This window comes from Peromyscus leucopus, chromosome 15 (assembly GCF_004664715.2).
Source record: "Peromyscus leucopus breed LL Stock chromosome 15, UCI_PerLeu_2.1, whole genome shotgun sequence".
NCBI lineage: Eukaryota > Metazoa > Chordata > Mammalia > Rodentia > Cricetidae > Peromyscus > Peromyscus leucopus.
In genome coordinates, this window is record NC_051076.1 from 61,419,285 (window position 1) to 61,444,783 (window position 25,499).

Below are 25,499 nucleotides of genomic sequence, written 5' to 3' on the forward strand. Positions count from 1 at the left end.
TTAGTCAAGGCTTGTTTCCTGGGTGTTTGCTTGACACTGTCTCAAGAAAGTGTGGCTGGTGGCTCATCTGCCATACCAGTACCCAGGATGTGGAGGCAGGGGGATCAGATAGTCTAGGTCCTCCTTGGCTATATAAAGAGTTCTAGGCTGGCTTGAGCTACACGGGACCCTGTCTAAAGCAACAATAGGATTGGGTGAGATATCTATGCAGGGAGCCTATGAGAGTCCTTCCACAGAAGGACCTGTCAGCACACAAGTTGTGCCCAACCTTTTGACGCTGAGGCAACTTCAAAGTTCACTCTGGAGAACCTCACTAATGAATGATAAAACAAACAAAAAAGTAATCACACACACACACACACACACACACACACACACACACACACACACATATCTCATAATACTTTAGGCAAGCCTATGGTTTGGTGTGAGGTTGTACTCATAGTTATCTTGGTGTATGTGGCTTACAGGCTCAGGTTGGACACACTTGACGGTTGATTGGGGAAGGGAGAAAGGAAGGCAGAAATGTCCAGGATTTGTAGAACTTCCTTCAAGGGAAGTTACCAAAGAAATCAGAGAAATTAACAATTTTATTGTGATAATTGTTAGGAAGCAGCTGGAGAGATTCTAGAAAGGGGCTCAAGTCATGGCCCAGAGGTTAAGATAGAGCACTGCACTTGCAAAGGACCCAAGTTCAGTTCCCAGCACCCACATGGGCAGCTCACAACTTCCTATGACCTCCCTTCCCCCTCCCCCACCATCCCCGTTCCAGGGGATATGACACCCTCTTCTGGCTTCCAAAGGAACTGAACTCACATGCACCTATTGCCCCCTCTTCATAATGCATAATTAAAATAAAAAATTCTAGAAAAGGAAAAACAACAAATGAATTGAGTAACATTAACATTTAGCCTATTTACCTAAAATAGCTGTGAAATGTCAGAAATAACATGTTTACTAATAAAGATGGCTCAAGAATGGGCATTGGCAATCTTGCTCTTCAGTCAGGGAGACCCATAAGATTCTACAGGGGGGCATCCATGGAGGGTCCCTGAGACAGGGACCCACAGCCTTGTGGGTCGGCAGAACAATCAGATGAGATAATCTGTCTTTTAGGTCTGGGTGGGTTTTCAAAGAAGCATGTCAGTTTCAGTAATCTAGAATTTACTCATAAGGGAAGGTGATATTTACTATGACCAAAAATAGTTGGCCATATTTGCATAAAGCCATCTGCTATGAAAATGGCCCGAAAGCAGATGAGCTGAGGGCAGTGAGGTGTAAAGGGGGTAAGAAAAGTGCCATGGTCTCTTTTCTTCCTGCGCAGTAAAATTAGACTCCTGTGATGTTTGTGAGTGACTGCAGTCACTCAGAAACTCTCCCCATGGGGAAAGCTGGATGCTTCTACTCATAAAAAAAGAGCATACTACCCTGCCTTGGAGGCCCATGGTCTCAATTACTGTGGGCCTCTCAAGAATAGAATGACCATGCAAGGCAACAGGAACAGCTCCACAACTCAGGAGAAATGAGCAGACAAGAAGCCGAGCAGAGCAGGACGCCTCAGCTGGCCCCAGGAAACAGCATACACGTCTGTGTTTCCTGTTCTTACGCCAGATTGGTTCATTTGGCACCAGTGAAATAAAACATCCCCCCAAAAGCATATTTATAAGATGAAGGCTTCAGATGGGTCCTGGGCTTGCCCGTGAGACCCTCAACCGAACACACATTAGGCGTGGATGTCAAGAATCCTCACAAATAAATACACAACTAAGTTCATTTTTAAAAACTATTTTTATCTTCAACCACTTGAGTAAATTTCCTTTGTGTGTGTGACATATGTATGTATTCCCGTGTGTGCATGATACATGTAGATGTGTCCATATGCATGTGGAGATAGAAGTTGGGTGTCTTCCTCTATCACTCTCCACCTTAATTTTAATTTTGTTCTCTCCCTGTCTCTCTCTTCTTTCTTTTCCTTTTTTTTTTTTTCTTTTTTGTTTTTTCGAGACAGGGTTTCTCTGTGTAGCTTTGCACCTTTTCTGGATCTCGCTCTGTAGCCCAGGCTGACCTCGAACTCACAGAGATCCGCCTGCCTCTGCCTCCTGAGTGCTGGGATTAAAGGCGTGCGCCACCACTGCCCGGCTCGCTCACTCGCTTGCTTTCTCTTTCTTCTTTCTTTCTTTCTTTCTTTCTTTCTTTCTTTCTTTCTTTCTTTCTTTCTTTCTTTCTTTCTTTCTTTCTTTCTTTCTTTCTTTCTTCTTTCTTCTTTCTTCTTTCTCCTTTCTTTCTTCCTTTCTTCCTTTCTTCCTTCCTTTCTTCCTTTCTTTCTTTCTTTCTTTCTTTTCTCTCTCTCTCTCCCTCCCTCCCTCCCTCTCTCTCTCTCTCTTTCCTCTCCCCCCCTCCCTCTCCCCCACCTCTATCCCGGGTCTCTAAGTGAACCTGGAGTTCATCTGTTCAGCAGACTGGCTAAACAGCAGCTCTGGAGATCCACCTGTCTCTGCCTGCCCTGCTCTAGGGTACTGGTGCAGGCCCCTGTGTCCAGCCCCTGACGTAGGTGCTGGAGATCCTCCCTCAGACCCTCATGTGTGAGAGCAGCAGGCACTTTGCTGACCAAGCCTCTCCCCAGCCCTGAATAATGACATCTACACAGGAACCTGTCAGGATAAAACAAAAAATCTCCCCACAAAGAATGTGATGGGAAAAGATGAAGCAAGACTACGAAGAGAGAAAGCCAGGTAAAAGATGACACCCCAGTGTGACAGGGAACAGATACGGAACGCCTCCCTTCCCATTCCTCCACCCCATGAAGAACCTTCTAAGACGAACTCTGCTGAAAACAGTCATTCCAAGGTGATCTAAAACATGACTTCACTAGAGAACTCTCAAGGCTGTAATTCCTTTTTGGAGCTCATCATTTGCTCAGTTCTTCCTTCTCTACATCACTAGCTACCCTTCTGTCCCACCTCCAAGGACATCTCTGCAAACACAGAAAATAGAGGGGTCCAGCTGAGCTTTTAGGCAGCAATTTCAGCTCTGCCTGCAACTGGAATGGTGGAGAAACCATAACCCACAAAGGGAGGGTGGGTTAAGACTGTCTTTCACCACAGGGATAGGCTAACTACTTGATGAAATAGTTAAATTATATGTAAACCAATTACCCTGTGGGGAGAAGAGGAAAAACAAAATATTTTTTTTTTCTCCCTGGATTACCAAAATTGGAGAAAGGCCAGTACTGGTGATAAGTCAAGCAATGAAACAAACTGCCTTCCACAGGGCAGCATTTTCCTACATAAAAGCGCCCCGATGAGCATGCAGGGAAAATCGTGCTTGCGGCTAACAACTCGACCTCCTCATACGTAACCGCGTTTTCTGTCTGATGCATCCAGTGTCATTTAATGAGTTTGGCCCACTGGTATCACAACCTGTCAATAAAGCCGACCCCAGGAGGAGCCCTGACTCATAGGAATTGCCCTGATTCTAACTGTTCCAGAACAGCTCCTCTCGGGCTGGCTCACAAGGTCTCTGGGTCCTACTACTGCCTCCAGACACCTTCCATCATGGCTGCCCCGTCCACACTTCTCCAGCTGTGGCTTTTCAGTGAATGTCTGCCCTCGGTGCAGGGGTACACTGCTGCTCATCTCCCCTCTGCTAAATCTCGTAGCACGTGGCCTTCTCAGAACCAACAACTAACTCATCCATCCAGGGCAGCCAAGATCACCACAGTAAACAACTGGAAAGTGGGTTTGGGAGAGAACTCGGTGACTAAAATGCTTGCTGCCCAATAGTGAGGACCCGAGTGTGATCCCTAGCACTCATGCTAAGAAACTTGGTGTGTCAATCTGTGCCTGTAACTCAAGTGCTGGGAAGACATAGACATCGTGTCCAGACAGTCTAGCCCAGTGGTTCTCAGCCTTCCTAATGCTGTGACCCTTTAATATAAGTCCCTCATGATGCAGTGACCCCAACCATAAAATTATTCCATTACTACCTCATAACTGTAATTTTGCTACTGTTGTGGATCGTAATGTAAGTATCTGATATGTGACCCCTGTGAAAGGGTCTTTGACACCCCCCCCAAGGGGTCATGACCCACAGGTTGAAAACCACTGCTCTAGCCGAATCAGCAAGCTCCAGGACCAGTGAGACCATCTCACAAAGTAACGAGAAAGTGAGACAGGGAGACATCCAACACAGCGCGGCACAAATGCACACACCATAGCCTGCACCAGGTGCACACCCACGAAACCCGCAACCATCTGAATTCCTGGTAACACACACCCAGCCGTCGATGGGGCAGCAGCACTATGCTAATCTTGTTCGATCTGAAGGCAAAACTCTTTTAGACGCAAACTAATCTCTTTAGCTAGTGCCACGGGCCGCAGAATGAAGAGGCAGTAGATGGAGACAGGGAAGACCTGCCGGGCTAGAACTTCGAACGCTAATGGATATTCAGCGGAGAGGGCTCCGCGCATCACTTTTCTTCAGAGGTGAGACATACAGTAAAGCAATTCTGACATTCCCCCTGGCGGTTTAGCCTTCTTTCAACTAAATCGGTTTTGCAGCTTCGTCAGGAGGCCGGTGAATCAAAGCAGTTCCTACAGGTTCTAACTGGGTCATGCTGCGTTTCAGGGTCCACAGCGTGGCAGAGCCGCTGTACTTAAGGAAAAAGAAACTGCTGGCTGAGAGACGTCCAGCTCAAGGAGGAGGCAAGGAGTCTGCGGTCAGCACGAACGGTAGACGCCAGGGAGGCGCAAATGCAGTCCTCAGGGACCGGTCCTGTCTGTGCCAAGGCTCTTCGCTTTGGAAGAGCCTCAGTTTGGGTCTCTTCCTGTTAACAGAGTGGATCGCTGAAACAGTCTCTCATGCCACCCTCTTCAAGTGATAAACACAATCAAAACCAACGACCAGGCACAGTAGCTCAAACTCCCAGCACCCTAGAGGGCAGAGGCAGCTTGATCTCTTCGAGTTCTGGGCCAGCCTGGTCTACATAGTGTGTTCTAGGCTAGGCAAAGCTTCGCAATGTGACCTTGTTTCAAACATCAAAACAAAAACCAAATAAACAAAATCCCCTATCCCCCAACCAAATGCCTAAGAAAAGACTCTGTCTCTGTGTGTTGGGGGTTTGGGGGCTTTCAATTTTTTTCCCCTTTTGATTTGTGTGTGTGTGTGTGTGTGTGTGTGTGTGTGTGTGTGTGTGTATACATGTGTGAATATATATAGGCCACAGATCCATTTCCATCATCCTTCCTTGCCCACAGCATTCAGAGTCCCAGGCATTCCACAGAGAAGACCCGGCTCTACATCTACTGTGAGCTTTCTTCTGACAGAGTCTACTTTTTAAAGTTTAATATATTTCTATTTTTTGAAATTAAAATATAATTATATCATTTATCCCCTGCCACCAGGCGTTTCCCACCATGGTGGACTGCAACCTCGAACAGTGAGCCAGACATGTCTTCTTTCCTTAAGCTGCTTTGGTGAAGCATTTTGTCACAGCAGAGAAAAGTAACTGAGACACACAGTAAGAGATAAACAATAGTAACTAATAAATGGTAGACGTTACAATGATATATTACAATAAAAGATATTTGGTGAATTGTTTGCTTCTAGAAACTTCCATCAAATATAATCAGACCTCTGTTGATTGTGGATAACTGAAAATCCTTGAAGCAACACTGTAAATGGGGCTGTGGTGAGGATGTGGTCTAGAGAACCATTATTGCCTCTGCCGGAGCCGGCAGAAATGCTACAAACACAGAATGTGAATCCAGCTGGCTCTGTGTAGGAGAGAGCCAGGGGCTGGAGTGATTCTTCAGAGCCCTGCTCAGGATATGACAGAGAAGCTGGGGGAAATCTTCCATATGCCTCAGAACCAATGGATTCGAATAAGCTGATGACACAGAGTTTTTGTTTGCTTGTTTGATTTTGAGACAGGGTTTCACTGTGTAGTCCTGGCTGTCCTGGAACTCATTATGTAGACCAGGCTGGCCTCAAACTCAGAGAGATCTGCCTGCCTCTGTCTCCAGAGTGCTGGGATTAAAGGTATGATTTACTGCCCAGAATGACACAGAGTTTTTAAAACCCATCTCAGATTGCCATTAGCTGAGAAAAGTCACTTTTTATCACACAGGAGAGACAGCAAATGAATTCCTCTGCAGATGACCACAGCAGTAACACAGACACACTTCCTACAAAAGCCCTCCTAAGGTGTTCCAATGCACTCAAATCTAGCTTCATTCAGCCTGAATCCATGTCTCTAGGCAGCACTATCCAAAGTTGGGAGGCAGTCACATTCTGGAGACCAGGGACACCCATTGTGGGATATTTGTACACTGTGTGAAGATGTATTGCTGTGATTATTATAATAAAAAGCTGAATGACCAATAGATAGGTAGAAGGAAGTATAGGATTTCCTGGGAGAGAAAGGAGGAGGAGGAGGAATTAGGCACGCAGGAGAACCAGGAGACATAGAGAGGAAACAGGAGGAGCAAAATGGGAGAGGTAATGCCACATGATAGAATGTAGATTAATATAAACGGGTTAACTTAGGTTGTAAGAGCTAGTTAGGAACAAGCCTAAGCTATAGACTGATAATTTCATAATTAATAAGAAGTCTCCATATCATTATTTGGGAGCTGGCTGGTGGGACAGAAAAAGACTCCTTACAGACATCCAGTTCTGTGCTGTTCAGCACATGACTGCCTCAATATCATCTTAAGTGACCACGAGAATAGTTCTACTCTAATTGGTTCTTTCATTCTAGTACTCTGATCTGATCCCTCATGCTTCCTCACAAAATAATACTGGACAGCACTCCACTCTGAATAAGCTCAAAATTCCCCTGCTGTGTGTCTCAATCTCAAAGTCTTAGCAGGTTTTTGCAGCGACATTGTTTTCAAGATGAGATTATAGCTAGAAGAAATTACCGCTTAGAACAGTGTCAATAATAGGGTACAGCCTAGTATTTCAAATACACTATGAACAGAATCACTCATTCAATAAACGCATGCACCAGGCTCCCAGGTTACTATAACAATGATAAAATGGTCCTCGGCCAGAAAATAATGAGTGTGGGTCAAACATACCACATGTATTCAACCAATGACTCCTTAATGACAACAATCAAAAGACATAAAGCAGACAAGCAAGCCCCAAAAAGGTCTTTTTTAATATAAAAAACGTGCTATATACCTGTGGAAGCCAACTGGGAAGCAAAGGTTTTCTGGGGCCAGTGAGGATGGTTTAGTAGCAAAGGGGGTTTGGGGTTCAATCCCCAGGTCCCCCAAGCTGAAAGTAGAGAACTGACCCGAGGCTGTCCCTTGACCACAGGTGTGTGCCATGTTATACTCATGTCCCCCACAAATAAATAAGTAAGTAAATAAGAAATAAATGTAATAAAAATACTTAAAGGTTTTCTAGATTAGATAGGAAATGAGAGTGATGTTACTTCAATGGACATTCTCTGCAGATGAAATAAAGAAATAAGGAGGAGGATATTACTGCTCCTAGGTATGTTGGAGAAGGCTTATTGTAGATTTAAGGGAGCTCACTGCCAGAGGTAAAGACATCTTGGACATGATCAACAGACTGAGCTGGACCATGTACACTCAGAGTCAGTAAAGGGAGAGAGCAGGGCCAGGAGACCAGGAGACTAGGAAATCAGGAGACTAAGAGGCCAAGAGGCCAGGAGACTAGGAGACCCGGAGACCAGGAAGCCAAGAGGCCAAAAGGACAAAAAGGTTAAAAGGACCAGAGTAGCCAAAATGGCTGGGTTATAGAGTAAAGACCAGCTGGGGGGCAGGGTATGCCAGCCGGGAGAACCCGGTTAACAGGTAGGGACTGAGGGATGCTGGGAGAACCTGTCTGACAGTGCAGTGTCTACTCTGATGTGTTAACAGGCACCTCAGCCATTTGTCCTGAGTGCGAGACCTAACACCTGTAGATAAAGAAGCACAGCCAGGCACCGGGGTACTGACCTAGCATGTGGAGGCCTCAAGGAGGAAAGGAAAGGAAGGTGGGAAGAGAAAAGGCAGCGTGAAGGGGAGGAAGGAGGCAATCAGTGCATCCACAACCTAGCAGCATACACCTCCTGGAAGAAGTGTGAAATACCATCCATGATGCAAAACAGATCCACAGCCTCGCTCTGGTCAGACGCTGCCTCCGATGGGACAAACAACCAACAGCGGGCCAGGATACAATGTCCCAGGGAGAATCATCAAAAGCCGGCGCAGGACACACCGATACTAAGCAAAGCTGGTAGTTTGGGGTTTTGTCTCCATTCTGTCCCTCAGGTCTCCATGTGAGAAGTCTTGTTGAACTCACTGGCACCCAAACCAGGCAGGGACAGCCTGGCTGGTGGCTCAGTATTAGCATGGCAACTCATCATCGGGACAAAGGAAAGGAGAGGGCAGCTGGGGCTCAGTCGGCAGGGTGCTTGCCCAGGATTCATGAAGCCCTGGGCTCCATTCCAGCGCCACAGAAACTGGATCTGGTAGGACACATCTGTAATCCCAGCACTTGGGAAGTTCCAGGTTATCCTCAGCTACATAAAGAAGTTGAAATTGAGGCTAGCCCAGCTATATAAGATCCTTCTCAAAAACCACCACCACCACCACCAAACAAACCAACAAACAATAACAAACAAACAACCACCACCAAACAAACCAACAAACAATAACAAACAAACAACCACCACCAAACAAACCAACAAACAATAACAAACAAACAACCACCACCAAACTATCAAATGTATTTTGAGCACATACCCGAAACTATGAGACAACATTGAAAGTATGTAAAATTCAGCTGGAAGATGGCTCGGTGGGTAAAGAACAAATGTGAAGGTTTGATGTTTATAATCCCAGACTTCTAATAGCAAGATGGAAGGCAGAGACCAGACTCTGGGAATTTTCTGAGGACCAGTGAACTTCGCTATACACAGCAGAAAAATAAGAGACTCTGTATCAAGTTGGAAGGCCAAGACTGACATCTGAAGCTGTCCTCTGATTGCCACATGTGTTCTGCAGTGCGTGCACACATGCATGCATTCTCTGTCACACGTACATGCACACACAGATAACACATAGACGTGTATGAAGAACAGATAGGGGTTGACTGCACTGGAGCTCCAGGAGTGTGTTCCAGAGAGCACAGATGAGCAGTTGGGAGTTTGGCAACTCTTGCTCTTTTCCCTGAGTTTTGCAAGGTGGAGACCAGGAGAAGTTCACTATAAATGCCATAGTGTCTGAAACAACCAAGAAATGTCATTCAGACTAATTCCGGAGGGGAGAATCTGGTGGGAAAGGAGCAGAGACGTCAGCCAGCTAAACACAGCTCTTCGAAGTCGGGATGGTTTGAAAAATCCTTCTGCAAAGGACATCTTAACACTCAGGCAGCTAGAGCAATGAGCACACGCAGATGAAAAGATAGAGATAAAGTCTGGGTGCAGAAAATGGAAAGAACTCAACCATAAATCTCAGCCAACGGTCTTGACTGCCAGGAAATCTTATCTTGTGGAAAGAGAATTTCCGACTTCACGCAGCTAAACATGTTCAAGGCACACTGTGGTCTACTCGGGCAACAGCCTGGAGGTATTTTTAAAGCACACCCTGACCTGTTCCCACGTGTCCGTTTGGTTGTTCTGTTTTTCTCGTGCAGCCTGAACAGTCAATTCTCCAAGGCTGCCCACTTTGACAGATTAGTCTCTGTAACACCATTTCCAAGTTATCTTTCGCAGCCCACACAGGCTATAAATCCAGATCATTGTGCTGGTTATTAGGATTTCATTTCATGCTTGCATTCACAAGCATTTAAGCTTCCAACCTTTCCTGTTGGGCATTAATCTTGGCAGTAATCAAGGGATTAAGTACGCTGAATTTAAACTCAAGGTTAATAGCACGCTCAACCAACATTGGTTTTACATATTGCCAAGGGAAAACAGAAAGGCAGAGACCTTTATGTCCATTGTTCATGAAAGACAAGAAACAGATTGATGGGTAAGGCATGAAATTACTTCTTTTGTTCCATTAGGAAGGTCTCTCTCTGTCTCTGTCACTCTCTCTGTCTCTCTGTTTCTCTCTCTTACACACACACACACACACACACACACACACACACACACACACACACACACCCCTGTCCAAACTGGCATTTGGAATAGTAGTTTTTAAACATCTTAAGATCTAGTAATAAATCACTGGGCAATTCAATTATCTCAAACTAAGTATACCTGCAATAGCTACAGAAATGCTTTAAAAAAAAATAGGATCAACACAAGGCTGAAACAGACAGCTCAGCTGGTAGAATGCTTGCCATTCATGCATGCAGCCCTGACTTCTACCCCTAGAGCCCATGTTAAAAGGCTGGGCATGCTGATGGGCATTTGTAATCCCAAGGCTGGGGAGGTGGAGAGACAAGCCACACTGGCTGGCTAGTCTAGACTGCTTGGTGAGCACTAGACCAGTAAGGAAACATGTCTCAAGAAAACAAGGGGTACGTGTGGAGGGTTCAGGAGACAGCTCAGCGAATAAAAGGCTTACACGACCAGTTTAAAGCCTCGTGAAAGCCAGCCAGGCACAGCAGTCCCCAGGCAGGTACAGCAGTCACCTGTAATCTCAATACTTGAGACACAGAGACAGGAGATCTCTGGGGCAAACTAGCTAGGCAGACTAGCTCGAATCAGCTACTTCAGGGTTCAGTGAGAAATCCTGCCTCAATAAAATAGAGAGAGATTGAAGAAGATACCGGACATCAGCTTTGGGCCTCCACATACAAATGCATACATAATAAACAAATCTTAAACCAAACAAAAAACAAATATATACATATGTGCTAATATACACATATATTATTCAATATTATATATATTGAATGTATATACTATACATTCAAATGGGGAAATAAAATGCAACCAAGAAAGCAAACAACCACAAAGTGCACAGGACCTGAAGAACTACACCAGAAGTTGACTTCTGCCTCTGCATGCACACTTGCACACACACACACACACACACACAGAAAAACCATAGAACCAATGAGTCAATAGAGCTAGAAAAGTGTGTTGTTGCCTGCTAGGTTTTGGAACAAGGATATAAGAAGAAAAAGATGTGTGGGTGTCAAATACATGAACATCATCCATCAATGTACTGTTGATGGGGGCGAAGAAACTTGTTCCAAGTTTCATAAAAGCCACTAGCAATAAAAGGTGCAGACAGCTGAATTGAATTAATGCGCTCCAAACAAGGACAGTTGCTGTAATTACTGTATATGGTCTTGTCTCTGTAACGGGAATAGTTACACAGCTCAAAGACACCGCTCTACAAAGTGACCTGCCTGATGTTGAAATCCGAGGCTGCCTGATGAGCTGAATCATTCACAGAGTCTTATCACAGAGTGAGTGACACCTGGTTTTCATTAGCTATGACCTCATGAAAGCCTGGTGGGGTTCCATCTGTGTGGATGGTAGGCATCAAAATTATGGAGTGTTGGAAAATAAGCAATCAGCTAATTAGGGTTGTACGCCCAACATGAGTGGGTTTCAGCCTAGAGAGAAAACAGAACCAGTGGCTATTGGCTATTTAGCTGAGTTCTTATTCCTTCAAAATGAGGCACTGGAAGGGGCAGTATGTGTGAAACTCTGAAGTCAGGAGATCTAACTCATGCGGTACAGCCTAACTCACTATGGCCTGGCTGTTTATCTCCTTTGGCTGCGGCCGGCAGTCTAAATGTGGCTGGGTATCTACAGCACGTAGCCTAAGTGATGTTTCACTCTTCCAACTGTCCGGGAGGGGGCAGAAGATCCTGCAAAGACCAACTTCTATGTGACTCTCCACTGTCTGACACAGAGACAATGGATCCGAAGAAACTGCAGTTTCCCCTGAGGAGTCTCAAGCTGGAAGGAAAGGCTGATGATGCCTGGTGCCAGCAGTGGAGAGCGGAGGAATTTCTCTCCTGGGAAGGGACTGCACACAGTTCCGACAACTTGTAAGACCATCTTGCAGGAGAGACTGGAGCTGAGAAAATGATGATGGGCAGGACCACCCCTTGCCCAGGACTGCTTAGCTCTGCACACGTCTTGCCATCCGTTTAAACCTAAGCCTCATGTCCTGAAGATGGACTGAGGGTGGTATCACTGGGCCTCTTTATTTCTTTCTCTTTCTAACATGACCACTTTCCAGTCTTCCTCTTCTTTCCCTACTGCTTGTCTCTAACTGGCATACGGGGGACAGGTGACTAAGCCTAGCTTACCAGAGCCCAGCCTTGGCCCTAACAACCCCAGGAATGTTCTGGCTTCTCACAAGCCCATCCCTACAGAAGGGAGTCCTGGACTGTTGTTGTGACATGGCTGTCACCAGGGCAGTGTCAGCCAGATAACAAGCAGCGAAGAGTGTGGCCACGGGAGCACCTAGAGAAGGCTGTGCTTTGGGGGATTGATTTCAAAATGATTTGTAGATTACAAAGTGGTTGAGGGCTCAGGAGGTCGGAGGTAGGGAGGAAACTACTGTTATCTTGCTGAATGGACACTTTCAACTGCCTTCTCAACAACTACATTTACACTGCTCTCATGCTTGGTCAGAGAAGCATCTTTCGGGTGCCTAGCAACACAGACTCTGAACTGGTCCACGTGTGGAGATAATGGGATGCTCAGCCCTAAATGGACATCTCTAGGAAGCCCTCCCTCAGTAGGTTCAGGGAACATCAGGAAAGACCAGGAGGGATGTAAGAGCTCTCTCAGAGCCAGAGGATGGGGAGGAGGGCTGTGAAACCCTGTCCTCTGGATAGGACACACGGCTGTTGCCGCTCTTGAACTCACTGTAGCTATGGTGACCTGGACAAGACCCGCCTGAGGTCAAGCCATCCAGCATTCCAGCAGGCAGAGTGATTCACACCCAGCGGGTTACTAAGTAAAACAAAAGGAGAGGACACAAGGAGGGTGGGAGGGTTGTGTTGGGGGTGTGGATGGAATCTAGGGTAGGAGAGTGGAGACAGGGAGAAGGATCAGTGTGTAAACACATCACATGGGTAAACACACTGAACCGTCAGGTGCTCTAAACAAACAGGTTGGTTAGATAAAAGCTGCATTTCCCTAACTCAATTCAAATGGGTGGACTAAGGCAATGGCAGTGGGAAATGAAGGAAGAGAGGTCCTTCCTGGATCTAAAGGTTCCCATCCATGCCGGATGACATTTAGCGCTTCTCAGTATCTGTCTCTGTTCTGACGCCAAACCCAGAAAAAAGCCCACCTCTTTCAATAAAGACTGGAAATGCAGCAGAAGTCGCCCACATATGTGCTGATGGAGTTTACAGAGCAAGTCAAACAAAGATGTTTTTTTTTTTTCTCATTTTGCCAACGGTAAGAGAAACCTGGTGTGTGATATGGCCTCAGAGTTCAACAAAATAGAAAGTTATAAGACAGCAAGGGAAAAAAAACCTAGACTAACAAACAGGCCCACATAGATGTATTACCCGCATTTTCTTGTGTGTGTGTGTGTGTGTGTGTGTGTGTGTGTGTGTGTGTGTGTGTGTGTGAGAGAGAGAGAGAGAGAGAGAGAGGGAGAGAGATATCTCTACATTCGGTGCCCACAGAGGACAGAAGAAGGCATGGGATCCCCTGAAGCTAGAATTGAAGGCTGCTGTTAACAGCCTAATATGGGTGCTGGCTGCGAAGCAAACTCAGGTCCTCTACAAGAGCAGCAAGCATTTTGGACTGCTAAGCCATCTCTCCAGACCCTTGTCCCGGATTTTAATACTACTACAAGGTTAGTAACTGCTTTTGAGAGTCATCTCAATTAATTTCTCATAACTGGTTCTGTGTACCAGCTCATAACACAAATGCAAACCAACATCTTGCATGGAGACCAGCAGTCAAGAGCAAGTGTGGCCGGCGGTAGTGGTGCACGCCTTTAATCCCAGCACTCAGGAGGCAGAGGCAGGCAGATCTCTGTGAGTTCAAGGCCAGCCTGGCCTACAGATCGAGATCCAGGAAAGGCACAAAGCTACACAGAGAAACCCTGTCTCCAAAAACCAAAAACAAAAAGAAAGGGAGAAAGAAACGAATCTATGTCTCAGGCTACTGAAGCCTACACACTCCTCAGGAAGAGAATAAGCACAGGCCTACGAGACCAAGGTCTCTATACAGACCAGTGTGCCGGCATACCCCTTGGAATCTCCTCCCTTGACTGCTACTTCCCTCTGTCTTAGGAGTTTATCTTCCTGCACTGGAGTGCCGTGAGGGTAGTAGTTCCAAAGGAAAGAAACTTATCATCAACCATTCGTTCCTGTGTCTTTAGCTCACTGCACCCCCGGCGTCTCCACATCTTCCCAGCTTTGGCCCAGGAGCTGGAGAAGAGGCTGGGAAACCCAAGCGGAATCTGACACCTTTCATGCCCTCAGCCCTCCCCAGCCTGCAAACCCGAAATGAGCCTTGCTTGTCAATCACGGCCCATGGCTAGACTCTGGATTCTTCCATGCCAGGGAAGGGATTTGCAGAGGAAACTTTTTGAAATTAAACTGGATGAACAGTCTTTCCCTCGAGGCAGGAGAGGTACTTCTAATTGAGTTCTCACTAGGGTGAAGGTCACCCACAGCCTTCCTCTTCTTGCAGGAGGAAATTACAAGGCTCTGCAAAGTCAGGCATCAGGAACAGGCTCAAACAAATGCTGCAAAATCCGTATGTCAGCAACTCGGGAGGAACATCCCGGCTAGACTGTGCTTCTAATTTCTAGAAGGCATTTTGCTGTCGTCAGTGCTGGGGTTCCCCTGATTTCTGAGGAATAACAGTCTGTTGTTGAAAAGGTCTGTGGCATGCCTCAGTGGTAGGTCTACATGCCTAGCATCTCTGTGGTCTTGGGATCAAAGCCCAGTGCTGAGGGAGGGAGGGAGGGCTGTGACTTTGATAGAATGAAGGTTGAGTGTACGAGCTACCTTTCTTTGTAACAAAACACCTTACCCAAGCAACTTATGGAAGGAAGAGTTTATTTGGGTTCTGAGTTTGAGGGGGCCGTCCATCACAGTAGAGGCATGAGTCAAGAGGCATCAAGTCAAGAAGGAGCAAGATGAAAAGATGAAGGCTGGTACTCAGTCTGGGACCCAGCCCACGCGAGGGTACCATCCATACCTCAAGAGGGTACCACCGGCCCATCTCAATCCACCCAGCCTAGAAACTCCCTCACAGACACGCCCAGAGGTTCATCTCCTAAGTGACTGCAGGCTATGTCAACTTCACAGTCGATGTTAGCTTCGACACAGAAGAAATGCGGGCATAGGAAAGGAGCCATGTGCCCTAGAATATTGGTGACTTGGGCTTGGTCATCAAAATCAGAGACCCTAGTCACTTTACGGTACAGGAGAGATGCACAGGCTGCACAGGGAAAACTATGGTAAGAACTTTTAATTCAGCCTCAAAAATGAAAGTGTTCTTCAGAGCATCACTAAGGGGCTGCTACAATGGGGCAGAATCATGAAAGAACTGGAGAAGAGACCTAGCCAAGGCTGGCCAGCACCTACCTGGGCCCTAAGGCTGCCTGGTCCAGAGAAGGCACAGCTAGCTTCTAACTCCCTCCGAGGTTCTTCCCCTGCAGCTCACCAAGGATAATCTTAGTCGTTCTTTTTTTTTTTTTTTCTTTGAGGCAGGTCTCATAGCCCAGCCTTTCCTCCAACTCACTATGTCGCTGAGGATAACCTTGAACATCTGACGTTCCTCCCTCCACCTTCCCAGGTGTTAGTATTCTAGGTGTGGGCCGCTATGATCAGTTGGGGGATGAAACCCTGGGTTTTGTGCATGCTAGACAAGCACTCTTCCCAAAGGAGAACCAGAAGTCACCTGAGCCAGTGACCGATGGGGTCTGTTAACGGCTACGCAACCTTTAAAAGACTTGCATTGTAAATGTATGTGTATAAGTGAAAATGAAAATCAGACAGAAAAGGAGGCAACTTAACCGTTAGAACACAGCAGCCAAGGAGCAGCAGCCTAGTTCTGCTCATTATTAAAGAAATGCAAAGTAAAACAAGGAGTCCCGCCTCCGGGCCCATTAAGATGACTACTATGCCCAAGCCGGAAGGTGGCGCATCTTAGTGAGGACTTGGGAAAGCTGGTACTGTGTGCACTGGCGGTCAGAAAGGAAACTGGTGCAGCCATTATTTAAAACTGCAGGGCTGTTCCTCAGAGACATTAAGAAGAGAATTACTATAGGAACAACTTTGTACAACACTTTCCTCTGAACTGAAACATTCCATCCCGGAAGGAACTCCCTAGGACTCAGGAAGCAAAGAGCTCAGACATCCCAGGAAATCCCTGAAACGTGGAAGACACACGAGGCCCCTCCTTGCCAACGCTAGACAAGCAGTAAGAACAGCACTATTATTCACAATGGACAAAAGGCAGAAGGAACCCAAGACCTCACTGAGAGATAAACGGCTAGGCAACATGTGGAACACTAGCCAGCTTCTAAAAAGGAAAGAAATTCTAACATGCTCCAAAAATAAGGAGCCTCAAAGAGATGCCCTAAGTGAAATAAGCCAGGCACAAAAGGACACGCTGCACAACTCCACTTTCCCGAAGTGCCTAGAACACTCAAATGCAGAGAGGCAAAGAGTGGGATGGTGGCGGCTAGCTCCCAGGGCAGGAGGATGGGGAGTCAGTGCAATAGGTGCAGAGCTCTAGCAGTGCAGAATTAAAAGACTTCTCTAGACGAGGAAGAACAAGGACTAGCTACACGGTAACGCAGCCGCATTCCCAGTACTTGACAGCGCATCAAACACGGTGAAGAGAGCTGAGGGTTCCACTCCGTAGCGTGCTAACTAACCTAGCATGCACAAGGCCCTGGGTTCGACCCCCAGCACCGCATAAACAGGGTGTGCTGGCATAAATCTGCGTACTGAGAAGGCAGAGGGAGGGGATCAGAAGTTCAGGGTGACAGCCTGGGCCATAGGAGACACTGCCTCAAAATACCAAAACCAACCAAGAAAAGAAAAGCAAGAGGAGGAGGAGACTGTTTCTACTCTTAAAGACTTGGGAAAGAGTCTCGTGATGGGCCTTCCTCCTAGAGTGCTCCTCCCAAAGCGGAATGCTCTGTGGGCCACGCACCCAGCCGGCGGGTCTGCTTTCTCAGTCAGGGCCCACGGTCCGATGGGTCTGAAGATACCGAATGATTTGTGCTCAAAGGCCGGGCTGGCAAGATAGCGTGGGGTAAAGGTGTCTGCCACCAAGTCTGACGACCTGAAGTCCCCATCCTTGGGACCCAAACGGGCAAGGAGAGAAGCCCATAAGTTGTCCTTTGTCCTCTACCTGTGTGCCATGGTACACACGTGTGAGCGCAGACAAACTAAACAAATGTTTAAAAAAAAAAAAGGACAAAGGAGAACAAAATAAACAAAGAAACGAGGAAGATTGAAATTCTTACATTCTGTGCATTTTACTGAAATAGGAAAGTTGAAGCAAGCAAGACCACCAGCTAATCCAGGCTGTTCTCCCTTTAAGGGAAAAAAGAGACTCAAGAGGGTGTGGGGAGGATGGTGAAGGCAATCACCGGGCCTTCTTGTCTTTTTCAGCTCTTCCCACCTCCAGGCTCAGGTCCAAAGGAGCCTCGGGACAGATGTGCACGTCCTCGGAAAGACTCACCTCACTGAGGTAAATAAAGAAGGAACAGGGGGTCCCGTCCACTCCATAGTCTGCGTAGCAGGGGTCCGAGCGCCACATGTCTTTCATCCACTGAAAGGAGAGGAGAGGACATGGCTGAGGAGGCTGTGGAGGAGGGGGTGAGGGGGCAGAGTGGCTGTGTGGCTCGAGTGGCGGCCCACGGGGCGAGCAAAGCCAAAAGCCCCCGAGCTGAGGACCGGGGGACCAGCTGCTTGCCGAAGCTGAGGAGCTCTGTGTGAACAGGGAGCCGTGGAGGCGAAGGGCAGGAGGGTGTGAGCAAGACCCCAGGGGCCTTCCATGACACCCTCAGGAGGTGCCACGGCCACGGCAAAGGGCCTGCGGTGCAGAACGCGGGCCAAGTACCACAGAAGTGTCCGTGAGCACACACAGCTGTCCCCAGAGGACACCAGGCAATGTTCCTAGAATGTTCTCACCATCCTCTATGAGTACTCGAATGACAACCTTTATCTGAACACCACTGCTCCAGGAGGAGCAGGTCAAACAAATGTGATTTTCTTTTTCCAAAATAATGTAAGACAAAACAACAAAAGGCCAGGAGTCCAGGTGTGCGCTGGTAACAGTAACTCTGGGAACAGCCAGGCTAGCCTACTGTGTGAGCTCTCAGCCACTAAGAGACCCTGACTCAAGGGAAAGGTGGACAAGAAATGATGCAATGTTGTCCTCTGGCCTCCTTACAAACATGTACATACATGTTCACCTGTAGAGATCACAGGCCAGGCTGCTGCTCCCTATGGAGCACTTCCTAGCATCCTGGCATTCTGGAGAGCTTGGGTTTAATCTCAGAATGGCCAGGGCTGTCAGGGTACTCATTAGCAGATGCAAATATCACATTTACACCACAGTGGGGACATGGAAGAGGACTGTGGGGAGCAGGGAGAGGGAAGGATTCTAAGGATCACCGGAAGTGAGGGGCTGGAAAGACAGTGGAAGCCAGAAGTGGCCCAGGTTCCCAGTCTGACTAGGGAGAGCCTCTGCTCACCCAGCAGAGAAGAGCCATCCCCTCGCAGTATGGAAACACCTGGGATGGATTTGCTTCGAGGCTCACTGGTCCACTTGTAGCTTTGGAAAGGGGAAAAGATGGAGGGCGATGGCATGAACAGGCATAGAGGCTGCCTTACCTTGATTTTCCCCTCGCAGTGGGGGTAGCCATCCATAGGAGGCAATACACATTTCTCTTGAACTCCATTAATGATATCTGTAAAGAACCAGAAACAAAGGAAACCATGAGCTCCATAACACAGATGCCCACCATCACAGTCTGCATAGGCTGGAAGGGAAACTGAAATAGAGAGGTCTGGTTCATTGGAGGCAAGGTTCTGATCCACGGATCAGCCCCTCCAGCTCCAGACGGGACTGCTGCCACAGCAGGATGCTGTTGCTGGGAGACAGGGGCATGCCGTCAACAAGGAGGTTCCCTGGGATCTTAAGTCTTAAAAAAGAAAGGTATGTCAGCATCCTTGAGATTCATTCTCTTCCTCTCTCGCCTCAGCTCCCGTGTCTGCCTGTGTTCACGTATATGGGGGCACACATGTGCATGCAGGTGAGGCCAGCAGACAATCTCAGGTGGCATACCTCAGGAACATTCTGCAGTTTTTGTTTTATTGCTTTGAGATGTGGTCTCTTACCGATCTGGAACTCACCACATAGGCTAGACTAGCTGGCCAGCAAGTCCCAGGGTTCTTCCTGCCTTTACTACCTCCCTCATGCTGGGATTAGAAGCATGTGCCAACGTATGTGGCTTTCTAACATAGTGGGAATTAAACAAATCATTGTAAGTACTTCGTGACTCTCCAGACTCTGCAAAGGTTCCTTGTAAGAGTCCAATGACCTTGACTTTTTATTTAGAACTGAATGGCATCCTATAGGTCAACGGTACCTGGTTACCTTCCCATCACTGTTTTAAAAGGGAAGAACAGACAAAAATGGGCTTATAAAACTCTCCCAAACTTAGGCGCTATGGCCATCTGTCCTCCCACGGGCAACGGAGCCAAATCTCCTCGGCTAGCTCTGTCGCCAACACAGCGAGGATAAGCATCTTCGGGGGGAAGGCGACACTCTGCCCTCGGCACCTCACACATACCTCCTCTCAAGAGATAAAGGGTCTCCAGCAACTGTTTTGTGTGTACAACAAGGTAGTGTTTCTCCTTGTAGACCCGATGGAAACACACCAGCCACCTTATCAGATGGCCCCTGTAGAGTGTGCCCACACGAGCTCCATCACTACCCCAGTGCTTGGCATCAGCCAGGAGCCAGGAATCTCTACCTTTGGCCTGGAGAGGCAGCTCTTACCAACACCTTCATCGCCAGCTTGGCTATAAGAACAGAACCAGTAGTAGTGAATCAGGGGGAATCGGCCACAGGGAAAAAACCATCGCCCATGAGCAGTGACGTCATGCAGCTCATTCTCGGCCTGGCAAGTCTTTGTCTGGGCCTTCTTCACACCATGAGAAAAGTGAATTTCTACGCCTAGGTTCTAGACAGGTGTTTCAGTTACTTTTCCACTGCTGTGATAAAAAACACTATGCTCAAAGGCAACTTGGAGACAAAGGGGTTTATTTGGCTCACAGCCCATAGACTGAGGGAAGCCATGGCAGGAACTCAAGCAGGGCAGGAATCTGGAGGAAGAAGCTGGAACAGAACCACGAGCCAGCGCCACTTACTGGCTTACCCCTCATGATTTGCTCTGCCTTCCTTCTTATACAACCCAGGACCACCTTCCCAGGGGCGGCACTGCCCACATCTATCTATCACTGGTTAAGACAATACCCCATAGGCTTTCCAACAAGGCCGTCTTATGGAGGCTTTTCTCAATTCCCTCTTCCCAGATACGCTGAGGTTTGTGTGAAGGTGAAAAGCGGCAATCAGTACACCACCTTTCCAGGCAGAAGACCTTAAGGTCACAGGAAGCTCCCAGCTCCCCAGTGGACTGGAGAAGCGAAGGCCCCATGGAACTACTTGCCGCCTCACAGAGGACACACGGGTTGAGTGTCCCCCTGTCTGAAATGCTCGGGACCCTCTGCTTCAGACTTCACATGTGCACAGACTTGGCGTTAGGCTGACCATTCCTGACAGAATATCCGAAATACCAAATGCCCCAAAATTAGAGATTTTATTTAGAAATAATTTTATTTTTATAGTTTATTTAAGCTCTTGTTCATGCATATTCCCGCCCCCCATTTTTCCTGCCTACTCCTCCTGTTTCCCTCTTTGTTATGGACAGTTCTATCTCTTTCATATCTCATATGTCTACACATACATATACGAGCTTCTGTATCTGTACGAGATGTAGAACCACAAACAGAGAAAACATGGTATATTTGTGAGACCAGTTCAGTTCTCCTAAGATGATTCCCTCCAGTTGCATTCTTTTTTGGGGGGTGTGTGTGTGTGTGGCAAATAACATGCCATCAACCTTTATGGCACTTTGAAAAGCATGTTTTGTATTTCATTGTTTTTTTTTTTTATAGATTTTAGCTTAAAGAGCTAGAAACATCGTCAACATTGCATTTTTTTTTTTTTCAGGAGACTTCTCAAAAACATATCTGCTGACCCTCTACTTTCCCTGATCCATAAAACTGGAGGCCGGAGAGATGAAAAGGATGATGCCCAGTTCCGTGAGGACACAAAACCCACATCCATTAAGGCACTTCTCTGTGTCAGGGGCCACGGATCTCCACTCTACGGCTTTCCTCTTTCGGGTATGTGCATGTGTTTGAGTGTGACTCTGTGTGTCGGTGGAACATGTACATGCCAAGCACGGTGTGTGGAGGTCGGAGGGCAGCTTCAGATGTCAGTACCTCACCTTCACCCTGTCTGAGACAGAATCTCTTATTTGCGGCAGCAGCGTATTGTCAGACTAGCTGATCCCTGAGCTTCAGGGGATTCTCCTGTCTCCACCCCGACTCTCGCTGTAGGAACACAGCCATTACAGACATGCACTACTGTGCCCAGCTTAACATGGGCTTTGGGGAGTGAACTCAGGGCCTCCTGATTGTGTGGTAAGTGTTTTGCTCACTGAGCCATCTCTCCAGCCCAGATTTTCCTTTTAGGTCAAGATTATTTCCACTCAGCTGTGTCTAGGTATTCACAGGCACACCACTGTAATCACTTCATTCCTGTTCTGTATGGGAATGTGAGCAGTGAGTGTGCAGGAATAAATTGACAAAGTATTATTCTGCTTCGGAAGGCACCTTCGCCACTCTCCTGGACTTGTTAAGTAAGAACCTGATGCTACAGCATTGCCTGTGTGGAAATACCACGGAAACAAACAGAAAATTACACGAAAACACATTGCCAAACAGGGGGCTGGAGAGACGGCTAGCATGTAAAGCAATTGGTACCCAAGAGTGAGGACCGGAGTTCAAATCCCCGGCACCATGGAAATACCAGGCAGGTGTGATGGCCTGTCTCAAACGCCAGTGTTGTGAAGGCGGAGATGGGGGATGCCCAGAGCATGCTGGCCAGCCAGAGTAGCCAAACTGGTGTGTTCAACTGGCTCCAAGTGAGAGGCTCTGCCTCAAACAGCAAGATGGAGAGCAAGCAACAGAGACACGTGGCACCAGCCTGAAGCAGGAATCTTAAAAGTTCTTATTAATAAAATCAAACCTGAGCCAGGTATTGGGGTGAACTGGAAGATCAGAGAGACAGAACAAGCCACAGCTACCTCACCTCACCAGATCCTCAGCTAGTCTTGTTTCCTCAGACTGGAGTCCTCATCCAGAATGGGTCTCAGCTGAACTGATGCTCAAAAGCCTGAATGCTTAACCAGGCCAAATGCTTAACAAGGCCAAATGCTTCTAGTTCCTGATCCTCACGCCTTATATATCTTTCTGCTTTCTACCACCACTCCCTGGGATTAAAGGCTTGCTTTCTGGGATTTAAGGTGTGAGTCACCATGCTTGGCTGTCTCCTTGAACACATGGATTTCTGCCTAGCTCTGCCTCCCAAGTGCTGGGATTAAAGGCGTGTGCTACCACTGCCTATCCTCATGTTTAATATTGTGGCTGTTCTGTCTCTGACCCCAGATAACTTTATTAGGGTGCACAATATTTCGGGGAACATAATACCACCACACCAGCCTCTTGCTTCCACAAGCATGCATACATGTGCATCCACACACACGTGTAGGCTGACCTACATGTGAACACACATACACACGGCACACACCAGGACACATACTTACATAAACAAAATTTCCAAAAATAATTTAGCTAAACCACCACACGCTATTTATAAATTCCTTTCGTGACACACTCTGTTCTTAGTGACTTGCAGGATTACCGGCCTAATTATGCTTCTAAGTCTTAGTAAGCAGTGAACTCAGGTAAGGGACGCTGCTGAAGAGGGACATGGGACATGGAAGACAGCCTGGTGTGTGTTCCAGAGTCAGAGTGCTTCACTAGAATAAGCCCAGCCCTAACCGGTGAAGGCAGTCAGCCATCCCTCTAGGTCTACGAAGGTGGAGAGGGAAGCTAACTAAAGAAATTCTCGGACACAAGGGAAGAACTATGCTTGAGCAGCTGGGCAGGGACCGCTAGCCAAAGGGTCATGAACTCTAGGCTCAGAACCCAATGTATCAACCACCACTGCAGGCAACGGAAAGCTGCATGTCCTTGTGCAGGTTGGAGAAGCAGCCACCGTTCACTGAGTAGTAAACAAAATCCGACCATTTCACTTGGGATGATAAAGATAAAAACAGGACAAGGATAAGAACACGCTGCGCTCTAAAAGAAAACTGCCACGTAAGATCTTTGAACAGCATTTTATATCTAACATAAATTGTCCAGGAGTCGAAATTCATCTCATACTGGTAGCTCAGCTGGTCGAGTGATTGCCTGGCATGCACGAAGCCCTGGGTCCCATCCCTGGCACCACATAAAGCAGGCGTGGTTACACACGGGTGGGCCCAGTATGAGGGAGAGGAAAGCAAAAGGATCAGAAGAAATTCAGAGTTATCCTTGGCTACACACAGTGAGTTCATTCCAGCTTAACAGTTACAAGCCAAGGAGCCCAGCCTGGTGATGTCAGGGGTGAGGCTGGCTGGTCACACTGTGTTGAGAAAACAGGAAGTGGCACGGGGTGGGGGTGGGGGGGTGTCAACCCTCAAGGCCCTCCCCTAACAACCCTAAAGACATACTTCTGCCCGCAAGTCTCCACGTCTAAAGGTGTAGCAACCTTCCCAAACAGCGCCACCAGCTGGCGAATCACATGATTAACTACAGAACTGCAGATTACGAGAGACAATTCCCATTCAAACTCCACAGTGGCCTATGCACCAAACCCTTGGGAGGGAGCCGCTTTCCTCACCCAAGAATTGTGGCAAACCTTCCTAAGGACTTAGTCACCCTTCCTGGGCCAGGTGCTGAGACCTGCAAATCACACAAGACCTCATTCAACCTCAGCACGACCATGACGGTCGCCCCTGCGATGTTCACCGTGAAACACAGCACACAAGTCTCACCCCGCCATTTACGCTCTTGCTGCACTATTTTCACCCTACCGAATGCATCTTCTCTGCGCCCTTCTGGCCACCCCTGGTTAGTTATATGTCCCAGTGCCTATGGTGGAAGGTAAGGGACACTGAGATTACAGTACTTTAGAACTGTGCAACCAGAGAAGCTTGGCTATTTGTAAATGAATATAATAGGGTCACAGCACAAAGTTGTGTGTATAAATTCTCACAGCTCTGGGGCTCGGAGAGAAAGCGGAATCTGTAATATGATGTGGATAATCAGGGTCCTTCCGCATAAATCTGCATCGCTCATCTCTATATAGATGGCACTTTCTGTAAGCATATACCTAGTTCCTTATACCATTTTTTTGCTGCAACAAAATGTTCTTCAGTATTTTAAGCAACAACGGAAAGAACATGAAATATCCCACACGGGTATCCAGTTACAATAAATGGGCGAGGCCGTCACTATTATAAATTGGGAGAACGCTAGCTTTATACTTCAAAAACATTTTTTTAAAAAAAAAAGTTACACTATATATTCCCAGAAAAAAAAGCTTCTCTGCATAATATTTAAAAACTAAGACATAAACTGACATATTTTGAGACATTCTCCAGCTGTCAATTCCGATGAGAATATGAAACTGCGAAGCAGGTAGAAAATATTAAGAATCCAAGGTGATCCTGGCAAACACTGGATGGCATTCTTGGGTTGCGCCGCAGGTGATTTCTCAGACTACATTCCTTTTGCAATAAACAGGAGAGGGCAGGAGCCTTTCAGAAGCCTGCTCTCTCACAGGCAGTTTCCTGGAGGAAGTGAAGTCGCACGTGGCTGTCCTTGTAGAACTGTGACAGTCCCTGAAATGTGCACTCGTACAGTTTTTATTCAGCCCCACAAATAACATTTGTCCAATTTCTCTTCTAGAGCAGGCCTGAATAAAGACAGTTCATGCACTGACTCTTCTTATCAAACTGTCAAAGATGTCCAGGGCTTGGCTTGTGCTAGGTAAAAAGGTAGGAAGATTTACTCTATGCATGTGTGCATTTGTATTTCTTATAACTGAGGAAGAAAATAATATAGAATTAGCAACTATAGGAGAAGGCTGGCCATGTCCTTAAGCTATATTAAGTATAAATTTCCTCATCACAAGCCTTCATTGAAAAATGTGAATCAACTAAGGAAAGCAGTCAAGGCTGGGTCCACCTTTAATCTCATTTAGTATTCAGAAGGCAGAGGCAGAGGCTAGTGGATCTGGGTGAATTCTAAGTCAGCCTGGTCTACTTAGGCGAGTTCCAGGGCAGTAGGGGCTACATAATGAGAAGAAGAAAAAAAAAAAAAAAAAGATAAGAACAGCAAAGGCAGCAAGCAACATGGCTCAGCAGGTAAAGACGCAT

At 47.1% G+C, this 25,499-nt stretch overlaps 1 protein-coding gene and 1 non-coding gene across 3 annotated transcripts in view; both read right to left on the reverse strand.

The window, feature by feature from the left end:
* Mgat5 (alpha-1,6-mannosylglycoprotein 6-beta-N-acetylglucosaminyltransferase) overlaps window positions 1-25,499 on the reverse strand; it is a 289,240-nt gene that overhangs the window by 113,303 nt on the left and 150,438 nt on the right. For both annotated transcript variants that reach the window (XM_028874926.2, XM_028874925.2), the window contains exons 5-6: window positions 18,772-18,848; window positions 17,615-17,704 (exon numbers count right to left, since the gene is read on the reverse strand). In XM_028874926.2, the coding sequence (XP_028730759.1) occupies window positions 17,615-17,704; window positions 18,772-18,848 (167 nt within the window). The remainder of the gene's footprint in view (window positions 1-17,614; window positions 17,705-18,771; window positions 18,849-25,499) is intronic.
* LOC114696972 lies at window positions 8,280-8,388 on the reverse strand. Its single transcript, XR_003735090.1, has one exon. It is a non-coding gene; the product is annotated as a small nucleolar RNA U6-53/MBII-28 (small nucleolar RNA).